Here is a 13,676-nt window from a genome sequence, read left to right as displayed (position 1 = left end):
TTGTCTCTCTCCATTTCAGAGTACATTAAGACATTAAATTGTGTGAATTTCACCCCCATTTAAAAAAAAATATTGTTCTAAAATGTTTGACCTGTCGTGTATATCATTGGGTATGTCCAGCACAGTCCACTTCTGAGCATATTCTTTTGAATCTGTGGCATCCTGGTTAAATTGACTAGTTCAGTTGTCTTTCATTTCAGTCACTCTTATCCTGAAGACAGTACATGCAGGATTTGGGGATCAAATATCTACACATCTACACATTGTCACATTGCTTCAATATATCCACATAATTTTCCTACCTCATGATGCCATCTATTTTGTGAAGTGCATCAGTCCCTCCTGCAGCTAAGCACCCCCACAACATGATGCTACCACCCCCGTGCTTCACGGTTGGGATGGTGTTCTTCGGCTTGCAAGCCTCCCCCTTTTTCCTCCAAACACAACGATGATCCTTTTGGCCAAACTGTTATATTTTTCTTTCGTCAGACCAGAGGACATTTCTCCAAAAAGTACAATCTTTGTCCCCATGTGTAGTTGCAAACCATAGTCTGGCTTTTTTATGGCGGTTTTGGAAAAGTGGCTTCTTCCTTGCCGAGTGGCCTTTCAGGTTATGTCGATATAGGACTCTTTTTACTGTGGATATAGATACTTTTGTGCCTGTTACCTCCAGAATCTTCACAAGGTCCTTTGCTGTTATAGGACTCAGTATGGTGGCTGGTAGGGGACACAAGCTGGGGAGATGTCTGTGCCTGTCACACCCTGACCATAGTTTGCTTTGCTATGTTTCTATGTTTTGTTTGGTCAGGGTGTGATCTGAGTGGGCATTCTATGTTACATGTCTAGTTTGTCTATTTCTATGTTTGGCCTGATATGGTTCTCAATCAGAGGCAGGTGTTAGTTATTGTCTCTGATTGGGAACCATATTTAGGTAGCCTGTTTGGTGTTGGGTTTTGTGGGTGATTGTTCCTGTCTCTGTGTTCGCACCAGATAGGGCTGTTTTTAGGTTTTCACGTTTCTTGTTTTTGTTAGTCTGTTCATGTATAGTTTTCTTCATTAAAGAACCATGAATAGAAACCACGCTGCATTTTTGTCCGACTCTCCTTCACCTCAAGAAAAACGTTAGTGCCGAGGAACAAACCAGGCATCTATGGAAACGTCACCTTCTTCCTAGGCTGGATCTATGAACAAATGCAGGTATAAGAAACCATTAAATCCATTGTTGTGATTTACATGCATACACTTTTTAATAATGGGAAGTTGTAACTATGGTGTGTTTGGTTTTGCAGAAATAAAGAAACTGAGAAATCACTGGTGGACAATCAGAATGAAATGGTGGAAACATTGTATTTTTTTCTGAATAGAAAAGCCAGAAAGAGATGTTTGTACGTACAGTGTGTCATCAGAAATGCAATATTTGTGCTACATATTGAATTTGTCATATGTATGTATGTATTCATTAAATGACCACTTCTACATCCTGATACTGTTTTGTGTAATATATATATATATACTGTTCAGTTTGAAAAGTCATTACGTTTATATACCACTTTGACCACCAGATGGTGCTTGTGTTCTTGGTAGTTCCTCTTGAGCTCAAGATTAGAGAAAGTGAACCTGCATCATGGTTCCCTCTACTTGTGTAACTCTTTCTTTAGTCATACTAGTCAAGTGAATGGTGGATTGTTTATCCAGGTTGAAGGCTGTTGGAATAGAGGCCGGGCCTATTATCACACTGGAATGAGAGAGCCTTTACTTTAATCGGGTCAATGTAATTATATACAATCACAACTTTGGCACTGATAAACAGTTAAAACACATTTTAAACAAACATGATCATGCACAACAGTTTCATAACACCTTTGCAAAATATTTTCTTTAACGTTTGATAGAAAAATACAGTACAACTTAAAGTGTCTTATCTCCACTTTTGAAATCATGGGTAACTTTGGGTGTTGTACAATTTAGAACATGAATTAGCATAGAAACATATGTGCCCTTACATATCAGTTTTCTGTATGTGTCTACCATGGCAAGTTTTTAAAATAATATTATACAATCACATTGACATTTCAAATATGTATAGCAGTAAAAGTACATCATCAATGTCGGTTACAAAATCCTATCGATTGCTTCATTCTCACTCATACAGATGCAGTGATATTGATCTTCATATTTTTTGACACTTGTTACAAACCCTGCTAGTTCCCATATGAGGACATTGTAAACCAGAAGGGAAGTATGAGAAGTGATTTTCTTACCCCAACATAATGTGTGCATCAATTGTCTTAACTCCTGGTTGTGCTTTGTGAATGAAAATAAGAAACTGCTACGAAACATTCCTCCTTTTATCACAGAAGTTGCCATGAAATAATGCTATTGATACCTGTGGGGAACATTCAACAAACTTCAAAGCATCATTTTGAGTTGAGGCTTCTAAGAAGTAAAAAGAAACCTGACTGTTTAAGAGTTCTTGGGACCTTGTCTCTCAGCTGAGAGCAGTGTGCTTCACTACCATGTTGTAGGCAGTGGAGAATCAGCAGGCAATATGTGCAATGAGGGACTGGGCTGGCATAAGGATAGCATGATTCCTTTCTGCTACCCAACCTTCAGTCTTATAACATGTCTAGGTTGATGTAAAACTGGAGTGCAAAGAAGTGGTAACATCTAAGCTAAGACAAGTGTTCACTGGTCAAACGGGTTAGGTTTTTTCCCCCCATGATATGTCCAGAGAACAGTCCTATTGGTCAGTGAAGCCCCAACCCCTCCCCTTTCCCAGCCTCAGTAGAACTGGGACTGCCGCTGTCGTGTCACTTGATGCGGTGGCGGACCAGCGAGGACTCATCAGTGATCTCGCCGGACCGGTCTCGGTGACGACAGGACAGGAGGAGGAGCAGGATGAGGAGTACCACAGCACAGACGGCCATCAGGGCATAGGAGATGACCCAGAGAAGGGGCTCCTTCAGCAGCCCTCCAGCAGCACAGTCAGATGCCACGTCTGCAGATGAGAAGGGCCCCAATATCTCTGACACGGCTAGCCCACCGTTCACTAGAGCGAGGGAGGGTTTGGGGTTATAATGACTGACGTATTGAATGCAATATTTTGGATACGAAGGGCACTTGACCAAGCAGATAAACATTTAATAGCCCAAAAAATTACATATTTTCTGATGCTAGAGCCATAACCATATTTTATTGGAAGTCCAAGGCTTTATGTAAGACCCAATAATATCCTTTATGCCCTTAAGTGTCTCCAGCCCTCACCTGCACATCTGCTGACAGCGAAGCCCACCCTCTTCTCTGCCCGGTCGAAGACTACGTAGAAGCCCTCCATGACGGTTGCTCCTATCACCAGGCCGTTGGCTGACGACGAGATGCCGAAGCGGAAGCAGTCCAGCCTACCATCCACGTCTGTGATTGGCTGGATATACAGCTACAGGGAGGAGCCACACAGACACACTAATGTCAATCAAAGAGCTGTCAGCAAACAGATCTAAAGCTCATAACAAGATGGCGGATGTTGGTTGGCGTAACAAAACAACAAAACACACGGGGGCAACATGGGGGACGTTTGTTGTCACCTGAGGGAGGATGGAGATTTTGAAGGACTGGCTGTTGTTGGTGGCTCTCAGGTAGATGGACAGTTTGGGGAAGAACCTCCACGGTGTCTCCCCCTTCAACCAGCAGGCCAGTTTAGTGCCACCCCAGAACCCTGAGGTGAAGTCCTGGATCTGGACCATAGAAAGACAGCGATGGATTAAGACTCCAACAAAAAAAAGTGTACTTTTACATAGATGACTACACATTTTCTCTCAGATCTGTAGACCAGAACAAAGTTGGCCATATTGGGGTGGAAAAATACAGGCCATGGTCATACTGTATGAAAAGGAAATAACTTGCAGTGTCCTCAGTCTACACAGTTACTGAAGTGTCCTCAGACAACCAGGTAATCCTAGAAGTCCTTTGTCATTTGATCATGGGCACAGAGGCTGACATACCAGAGATGTTCTTGAGATGGCCTCCACCACAGCATTGAACACATTCACAGGCAGCCGCAGAAGAGTGGTTCCACTGTCCACTATGGCTTTATCCTGGTTGTACTGGGAGAAGGAGAAAGAGTGAGGAGAGAGAGAAGATGTATAAAGAAACATGGAGGCAGATTTTATTTTTCCTCTTCAGTTACATGGTTTCCTTTCAGAAGATCTTGATCAAACAAAAATCTGAAATGTCCACCTTGATTCCTGGAAGGCTTCAGAAACATGATTAGCATATTGTTGTCTTTATTAACTGTTGCTTTATTTCCTCTTTCCAAACCTGCACTACAGGTTAATCCACCAAGAATGCTGACTAGAAACAGCCTTGGGCTTAGGGCCAAGGTTAGTCTTTGTTCCTGACGTGTTGTGCAGATTGAAACATTTAGAAAACAACATGGGGCCAGTCTGTCTCATACCTCTTTGCAGTCCAGGTTTAGATTCTGGTCCCCAACCTCCAGCTTTAATACTTCCACCTGATAGTACCACTCTTCCTTTATAGGGGTGTACCACATGGACCCCGAATACAATGTTGGTTCAACCCCTCCCATGACCTGAAACAAAACTGGGTTTTCATTCACCGTACAAATGATTGATGACAATGATTGCCTGAATACTATAATAAAACTACAATGGAATGCCTTGGCACAGTTTGGTATGGCATTGCAGACAGTGATTACACCCCACCATCTCTCCCATCTGCCCCTCTCAGAGGCTCACGTGGTCGGCTCGACCGCTCCTATAACACCGACAGCCCTGCTCTCGGCAGGGGGCTCTTTTAGCTTAATTAGCCACTCACTAACTAGATTGGGCGTCCAATGGGGAAACTCATTGAGAGGCGCAGAGACTTGCTAGCGATCATGTTTCTAAAAATGCCGCTCAGTCTCATCCGCCCTTGAAAGGTTTATCTGGTCTGGGCGTCGGGAGCAATATTATGCCAAGTGTCTGCCTAGCGTGCGTGAGATTAAACAGCCTCAATAATCATCCTCTTTTGCAGTACAACAACCAGCCTTTATAAGGAAGTCTCCCCCCCAGCATTCACTCCTCCCATACGTAGCCTTTAGCTTTCTCCTCCTGACTACTCACAAGACTTCCCCCCGCGGGGTCGGCAGTGGTGCTGTCTGACAACCCAGCTCCGCACATCTGGAGGGAGAACACATCTGGGATGCCTGTCTGTCGTACCACGGAGTTAAAGAAGGGCTCCACCGAGGAGTCAGGCTGAGAAACAGGAGACAAACACAAAACACTGGTCATTAACTTAGTATAAAACAGTGTAATGTCTTGGCTGTCCTATTGGTCAATAGTGAAGCTGTAAGCACAGAGAATGACAGCATAAAGTATTATCAGTTATCACCGTGACTAAACAGGACCCCCCCCATATACCTTGACTTCACATGGTGTATATATACATGTGATGTTTGACAAACATTCTGCAAATCATCTGAGCAAAAGCTGAGAACTGCAGTACAGAGTGGTCACCGTACGTTCTTGCATGTTAATGATTTAAAATGGTTGACCTCAATCTGCATAAGGCATACATTGTGTCAGCTCAGAATAGCCTCAGCCACCACACCCCATGGGTCTATGTGATGATGAGATTATGAACAATATCATGTGTGTGAACCTTGATTTGCTCTTTGATAACATTCAGCAGCTCTTCATGCCCCGCCACGCTTACGTACACCACTGTGCCAACTCAAACAGACATGGCGAAAGGCATGGAACCCCTTCCTTCATATCCAGAGTCCCAGGGTGCACCAAGCCCACGCCCTTTACCTGAGCCAGCAGGGGGTAGGCCAGGCCCAGGATGCCTTGCCAGTTGACCCCCGGGAGGAAGAATCCGTTGGAGGAGAGAATGGTGGCGATGTTGATGGTGGGGGTGCCGGGGATGCTGGGGATGCGGACGTGGTCGGTGCCCAGCTCGCCCTCCCAGTTGCCCTGGGTGTACTTGACGGCCACGCCCCTGCCAGTGGACTGGTACGTACTGGAACTGAACACAGGGAGGGACAGGGAGAGTCACCAGTACTCTTAGACAAAGGAAATCTTATCAAACACATGCCTGAGTGAATTCTAAACAAAAATAAACACGATCAGACTGTAGTATAAATTATGAGATTGATGTGAAACACTGATTATTGAATTAAGGCATTTTCTAATATTATTGGGGCCACCAAATATAATGTGTAGATAACGTAGGCTTCTTATTGACCTTATAGAAAGAGCTATTCCACAGAGTAAATATGAGAGCCTGACGACTCACAGTACTGTGTTGAAGAAGTGTGTGATGAAGGGATGTGCTGCTGCAGCCACTGCAAAGTTACTGCTTCCTGTATCAACCAGGATATTCAGCTGGAAAACAAAAGAGTAGTGAGTACTTTATCAATCATTCAACCATCTGGGTTAAGCACACAGAACAACTCAACCCCATTCATCTTAATACACGCAATAAGCACACAAACTGACTCACAGTCAGTAATCGTGCTTTGAGCTGAACAGGGTATTTACTAATATGCTTCTGACGTCTGAGGATTAGAAAAAAAGCTCTCTGGTCTGGTAGTCATTGGGAAAAACGTCCACCCATTTCTCCAGAGTCTAAATGTCCCTCCAACCTGGTATTTGTCGACTGTGTGCGAGCAGGAGCGGAGCATGAGCCAGCAAAGCAGCAGTTGAGATTATGTTGTCTCAGGCATCAATTCAACGAGGGGGAACTAATGAGATAACCGACTTCTGTCACCTCGGTGACCGGCGCAGAAGAGTCATTACTTAACATTCCTCATCATTAAAGAGGCCATAATAAACAGGCCCCCCACGGCTCTCAAAATGAGTTTCTTTACCATTTAAACATGACCTCAAATCATGTTAGGCTGCATACCCAGCCTTTAAGGCACTTTGGATTGATGGAGGAGAGGTAGCACACAGGAAACACACAGGAATGCGGTCTGCTGGTGTGACATTCTATTTCCTGTTTCTTCCCTAAAGCAGGAAAACATGATTTTCTGGATATTTGTTTCCATTCAACTAAAGCATGGGCTTCATCAAAGCTAAGAATAAGAAGCGACTTACTCAGAGATTTTACAGTGAAGACCTTACTTGACACCCAGACAGAACAAATGGAGCATTCTGCTCTCAATAAATAGGCTACTCAAGAGTATTCTGCATTCTAGTGTTGTCGACCCTGTTCTGAAAAACAGATGAGCAGGAAGTATTGATGACGGACAAACACTGAGTAAATAGGCCTAGCTATTCCTCACAATATACGGTAAACAAAAACCCTAGTAGGATCTACAGTGCCTTCAGAAAGTATTAATTCCCCTTGACATTTTGTTGTGTTACAGCCTGAATTCAAAATGGACTAAATAAAAATGAATCTCGCTCATCTACACACAATACCGCATAATGTTTGTAGACATTTTTGCAGATGTATTGACAATGAAATACAGAAATATCTCATTTACATAACTATTCACATCCCTGAGTCAATCAATACATGTTAGTATCACCTTTGGTAGTTATTACAGCTGTGAGTCTTTTTGGGTAAGTCTGTAAGCGCTTTGCCCACCTGGATTTTACAATATTCATATAATTTTTTAATTCTTCCAAGATCTGTCAAAATTGTAACTAGGTCACTCAGGAACATTCAATCTCATCTTGGTAAGCAACTCCAGTGTACGTTTGGCCTTATGTTTTAGAATATTGTTGAAAGGGGAATTTGTCTCACAGTGTTGGAAAAAAGGCTGAACCATGTTTTCCTCTAGGATTTTGCCAGTGCTTAGTTTCTTTTTATCAACCAAAAAAAAAGCCACCACCATGCTTGAAAATATGAACAGTTGTACTCAGTAATGTGTTGGACTTGCCCCAAACATAACGCTTTTTATTCAGGACATAAAGTTCATTTTTTGGCCACATTTCTTGCAGTTTTACTATAGTGCCTTATTGCAAACAGGATGCATGTGGAAAAAGTCAAGGGGTGTGATTACTTTCTGAAGGCACTGTACTTCCTCAAAGTTCTATGTTGCATCCCTATCTGTGTTTCCTAGTTGGACTGGCCGAAGTCCCACCACCGTGGCTCTGACATCTGCAACCCTACTGCCACCACACCGATGGCAGCACGCCACTCACGCTGGGCCCAAACCGGACAGACCATCCTGACGCAGTCTGTTGGGGAAAACTAGGGGCATTTCCTTGTACCTTCTACCCTCTCAATCCTCTTCCGTACTCCCCTAGCCTGGCTGGGCCACTGCCAGGCAAATCCTCCTCTTCCCCATCCCCGAGCCAGCACGGCGGCCTAGTCGCCTGTGGTTGAGCCTTGCCTGGCTAATTAGCAGAGGCTCAGTGGAGGGGACGTACATCTGCTACCTGTTTGTACCAATTACCAGATGTGACGCACTCCAGCCAACACCTCAGCCTTGCTGCGACGGGGCTAACAGATGTGGCAATTAGTGGTTCATTTGAATAACGCCTTGTTTAACATCAGGCCTCTAATTGCATCATACAATAGATAGAACTGTTTGAGGTTTGGTGTTATTGTGCCCCCTCCCCTTGTTCTCTCTTTCTCTCCCCACCACATTCTCTCTCCCCTCCCTACCTCCCCTCTTCCCTACCCTACCATTTTCTCTCCCTCCCTACCTCCCCTCTTCTCTTCTCTCCCCTCCCTACCCTACCATTTTCTCTCCCTACCTACCCACCCTCTTCTCTCCCCTTCCTGCCTCCCCTCTTCTCTTCTCACACCTTCCCTATTCTGTTCTCTCCCCTCCCTACCTTCCCACTCCTCTTCCTTCCCTACCCTCTTCCTCCTCTTCTCTTCTCTCCTTACCTTGCCCCTTCTCTTCCTTCCCTCCCCTCCACACCTCCCCTCTCCTCTCCCTACCTACCCACCCTCTTCTCTCCCCTCCATACCTTCCCTCTTCTCAACCTTCCCTACCCTCTTCCTCCTCTCCCCTCTTCTGTTCCCTCCCCTCCAAACCATCCTTCTTCTCTTCTCTCCCCACCTACCCTCTTCTCCCCTCTTCTCACACCTTCCCTATTCTGTTCTCTCCTCTCCTTACCTCCACCCTCCTCTCCCCACCTTCCCTCTTCTCTCCCCTCCTTAAACCTTCTCTTCCCTCTTCTCTCTCCTCCCTACCCTCCTCCCTTCACTCCACTCCCTGCTTTCCCCTCTTCTCTTTTCCCACCCCTCCTCTCCCTTCCCTACCCTCTTCCTTCTCTCCCCTCCCCTCTTCTCTCCCCTCCTTCCCTCTTCTCTCCCCTCCTTTACCTTCTCTTCCCTCCTTTACCTTCTCTTCCCTCCTTTACCTTCTCTTCCCTCTTCTCTCTCCTCCCTACCCTCCTCCCTTCACTCCACTCCCTACTTTCCCCTCTTCTCTTTTCCCACCCCTCCTCTCCCTTCCCTACCCTCTTCCTTCTCTCCCCTCCCCTCTTCTCTCCCCACCTACCCTCTTCTCTCCCCACCTACCCTCTTCTCCCCTCTTCTCACACCTTCCCTATTCTGTTCTCTCCTCTCCTTACCTCCACCCTCCTCTCCTTACCTCCACCCTCCTCTCCCCACCTTCCCTCTTCTCTCCCCTCCTTAAACCTTCTCTTCCCTCTTCTCTCTCCTCCCTACCCTCCTCCCTTCACTCCACTCCCTACTTTCCCCTCTTCTCTTTTCCCACCCCTCCTCTCCTCTCCCTTCCCTACCCTCTTCCTTCTCTCCCCTCCCCTCTTCTCTCCCCTCCTTCCCTCTTCTCTCCCCTCCTTTACCTTCTCTTCCCTCTTCTCTCTCCTCCCTACCCTCCTCCCTTCACTCCACTCCCTACTTTCCCCTCTTCTCTTTTCCCACCCCTCCTCTCCCTTCCCTACCCTCTTCCTTCTCTCCCCTCCCCTCTTCTCTCCCCACCTACCCTCTTCTCTCCTCTTCTCACACCTTCCCTATTCTGTTCTCTCCCCTCCCTACCTTCCCTCTTCTCTCCTCTTCTCCCCTCCCTATCTTCCCACTCCTCTTCTCTCCCTACTTTCCCTCTTCCCTACCCTCTTCCTCCTCTCCCCTCTTCTGTTCCCTCCCCTCCAAACCATCCATCTTCTCGTCTCTCCCCACCTCTCTTCTCTCCACTCCTTCCCTCCCCTCTTCCCTCTTCTCTCCACTCCTTACCTCCCCTCTTCTCTCCCCTCCCTGCCCTACCCTCTTCCTACCTCGCCTCCTCTCCCCCTCCCTCCCTCGCCTCTTCTCTCCCTCGCCTCTTCTCCTCTCCCTACCTCTTCTCCCCTCCCTACGCTAGCCTCTTCTCTCCCCTTCTCTCCTCTTTTCTCCTCTCCCTCACCTTCTCTCCCCTCCCTACCTCGCCTCCTCTCCCCTCCTCGCTTCTTCTCTCCCCTCCCTACCTCACCTCTTCTCTCCCCTCCCTGCCTCTCCTCTCCTCTCCCCTCCCTGCCTCGCCTCTCCTCTCCTCTCCCCTCCCTACCTCTCCTCTCCTCTCCCCTCCCTACCTCTCCTCTCCTCTCCCCTCCCTACCTCGCCTCTTCGCTCCTCTCCCTACCTCGCCTCTTCTCTCCCCTCCCCACCTCGCCTCCTCTCCTCTCCCCACCTCGCCTCTTCTCTCCCCTCTTCTCTCCCCTCCGTACCTCGCCTCTTCTCTCCTCTCCCTACCTCGCCTCTTCACTCCTCTCCCTACCTCGCCTCTTCACTCCTCTCCCTACCTCGCCTCTTCTCTCCTCTCCCTACCTCGCCTCTTCACTCCTCTCCCTACCTCGCCTCTTCTCTCCTCTCCCTACCTCGCCTCTTCACTCCTCTCCCTACCTCGCCTCTTCACTCCTCTCCCTACCTCGCCTCTTCACTCCTCTCCCTACCTCGCCTCTTCACTCCTCTCCCTACCTCGCCTCTTCACTCCTCTCCCTAACTCTTCTCTGCTCTCCCTACCTCCTCGCCACTTCTCTCCTCACCCTACCTCGCCTCTTCTCTCCTCACCCTACCTCTTCTCTTCTCTCCTCACCCTACCTCGCCTCTTCTCTTCTCTCCTCACCCTACCTCGCCTCTTCTCTTCTCACCTCTTCTCACCTCACCTCACCTCTCCTCTCCTCACCTCACCTCGCCTCTGCTCTCCTCACCCTACCTCGCCTCTTCTCTCCTCACCCTACCTCACCTCTTCTCTTCTCACCTCTTCTCACCTCACCTCACCTCTCCTCTCCTCACCTCACCTCTTCTCTTCTCTCCTCACCCTACCTCACCTCTTCTCTCCTCACTCTACCTCGCCTCGCATCTTCTCATCTCACCTCACCTCCTCTCCTCTTCTCACCTCACCTCGCCTCTTCTCACCTCTTCGCTTCTCTCCTCACCTCGCCTCTCCTCACCTCGCCCCTTCTCTCCTCACCTCGCCCCTTCTCTCCTCACCTCGCCCCTTCTCTCCTCACCTCGCCCCTTCTCTCCTCACCTCTTCTCTCCTCACCTCTTCTCTCCTCACCTCTTCTCTCCTCACCTCTTCTCTCCTCACCTCTTCTCTCCTCACCTCTTCTCTCCTCACCTCTTCTCACCTCTTCTCACCTCTTCTCTCCTCACCTCTTCTCACCTCTTCTCACCTCTTCTCTCCTCACCTCGCCTCTTCTCTCCTCTCAACTCTTCTCTCCTCTCCTCTTCTCCCCCTCATCCCTCCCCTGCCTCTTCCCTCCCCTGCCTCTTCCCTCCCCTGCCTCTTCCCTCCCCTGCCTCTTCCCTCCCTCCCCCCATCCCTCCCTCCCCCCATCCCTCCCTCGCCTTCTAGCCTCTCTCTCTGCCTAGTGGTTAGAGTGCTGGACTAGTAACCGAAAGGTTGCTAGATCAAATCCCCGAGCTGACAAGGTAAAAAAAAATCTGTTGTTCTGTCCCTGAACAAGGCAGTTAACCCACTGTTCCTAGGCCGTCATTGAAAATAATTTGTTCTTAACAGTCTTGCCTAGTTAAATAAAGTTTTTTTTTAAATGCCAAGAGTGTGCAAAGCTGTCATCAAGGCAAAGGGTGGCTATTTGAAGAATCTCCTAAATATTTAGATTTGTTTAACATTTTTTTTGGTTACTACATGATTCCATATGTGTTATTCCATAGTTTTGATGTCTTCACTATTATTCTACAATGAAGAAAACAGTAAAAAAAAGAAAAGAAAGGTGTTCTAAAACGTTTGACCGGTAGTGTGTATGCATATCTCCTTCATTTGAAAACATTTGGACTGTGATACCAAAGAGGTCAAGAAATGTATTCCACATTGAAAACTTAAAAACAACATTAGGTCATATTCTCATATACCTTTTGACCAGGGGTACCCAGTGTCATCTCCATGTAGTAACCTCTGCCAGAGTCGCCTTGTAAGTTAGTGACCATGTCCAGAAAGTTCACTATTCCAGCTGGATCAGATGCCAGGGACAGTCCCGAGGCTTGTATTCGTTTCATAGGAGTTAAATCCAAATCCAAAGAAGAGTTAAACGTCCCTATAAATATTTTAAGTGGAATGGTATAGAGAGATTTTGCCATTCCAAAACAGAGCATGATAAATAATGCCCTAAAAGGAATAGAACCTTTATGGTAAGCCATGGCAAATAATATTTAGGGAAAGTCAAACCTCAGAAAAAGTTCAGCTCCTTGTTCAAAGTTTGCTCCTTAGTTTTCAGCTTGGCCAACATGAAACCTCCAGTGCGGTAATCATGGTGAACGTGATGTTCCGACAACGACGCTAAATAAACACATAAGAAACAACTCCGGCTTTACATTTAGACACTTGTCATTAATAAGTTTGCTCCTCTCTCTGAAAGTTGTTCACCACTTTATTATTTTAGATTACTTCCTGAAATCCATATCGCGGATGTGACGAGTTTTTTTGTTGGTCAACGACGATTTGCTTGAAGGGCGCCTGTGAGGCGCACCATAGAGATAGATAGAGCACTTATTTTTATATATGTGCCGTTATAGCGTCTGTGACACCACGGGCAGCGCCACTGAGGCTACAACCCATAGGCATTCCCACCTAGATAACTACTTAGACTACTTTAAAATGGTGGAAGCATGCTGGAGGCCCTGCCCATGCTAAAACTGCCTTTTGGCCACTAGAGGCCTCTATCAGCCTTTGAATTTAATTTACTTTATTTTATTTTGGGTAACAGACAACATATACATCAAAATGTACAATGTGGACCCAGACGATATCACTTGAAATTATTCATTAATATGCTTATTTCCAAAGTGGTCCTCGATGGTAAAAACAATATCACATATAATGATTAAAAGGCAAGACAAAATTACAAACAACCATAAATACATTCATTTATTTTGACATCTTAAAAAGTGCCTCGATTCACTGCACTTTCCCTAACCCTAAAAATCATCCATATTAGTTTCACATTAAAACAATCTATTAATTGCACATCAGGACTCCCGAGTGGTGCAGTGGTCTAAGGCACTACATCTCAGGGCTAGAGGAGTCACTACAGACCCTGGTTCGATTCCAGGCTGTATCACATCCAACCTTGATTGGGAGTTTCACAGGGCGACGCACACTTGGCCCAACATTGTCCGGGTTAAGGGTAGGCCGTCATTGTAAATAAGAATTTCTTCTTAATTAACTGACTTGCCTAGTTAAATAAAGGTTACATTTTTTTAAATCATACTGATCCTTCAAATAAATACACCTGACCAGCAGTAGGGGGCAG

General features: G+C 46.5%; 1 protein-coding gene and 1 long non-coding RNA gene across 4 annotated transcripts; one reads left to right on the top strand and one right to left on the bottom strand.

Moving 5' to 3' along the window:
* Positions 1-1,026: 1,026 nt before the first annotated feature.
* On the top strand, positions 1,027-1,484 carry LOC116354767 (uncharacterized). The gene is made up of 2 exons (XR_004203996.1): positions 1,027-1,197; positions 1,290-1,484. It is a non-coding gene; the product is annotated as an uncharacterized LOC116354767 (long non-coding RNA).
* Positions 1,223-12,873, bottom strand: LOC109909177 (beta-secretase 2). 3 transcript variants are annotated; one of them, XM_031796079.1, is made up of 10 exons: positions 12,593-12,858; positions 12,280-12,461; positions 6,292-6,380; positions 5,808-6,021; positions 5,118-5,249; positions 4,451-4,585; positions 3,999-4,100; positions 3,582-3,731; positions 3,265-3,433; positions 1,223-3,049 (listed from the first exon to the last, which is right to left on the bottom strand). In XM_031796079.1, the coding sequence occupies exons 2-10, from the start codon at positions 12,421-12,423 to the stop codon at positions 2,811-2,813; spliced, it is 1,374 nt and encodes a 457-aa protein (XP_031651939.1). In that variant the 5' UTR covers positions 12,424-12,461; positions 12,593-12,858; the 3' UTR covers positions 1,223-2,810. The 3 variants fall into 3 exon arrangements, with proteins under 3 accessions (XP_031651939.1, XP_020363765.1, XP_031651940.1); XM_020508176.2 differs by having other exon boundaries at positions 12,280-12,859; XM_031796080.1 differs by lacking the exon at positions 5,118-5,249 and having other exon boundaries at positions 12,280-12,873.
* Positions 12,874-13,676: the final 803 nt, after the last annotated feature.

Source organism: Oncorhynchus kisutch, linkage group LG18 (assembly GCF_002021735.2).
Source record: "Oncorhynchus kisutch isolate 150728-3 linkage group LG18, Okis_V2, whole genome shotgun sequence".
Taxonomy (NCBI): domain Eukaryota; kingdom Metazoa; phylum Chordata; class Actinopteri; order Salmoniformes; family Salmonidae; genus Oncorhynchus; species Oncorhynchus kisutch.
Note: the sequence above shows the minus strand (reverse complement) of the source record. Positions and strands in the feature narration are given on the sequence as shown.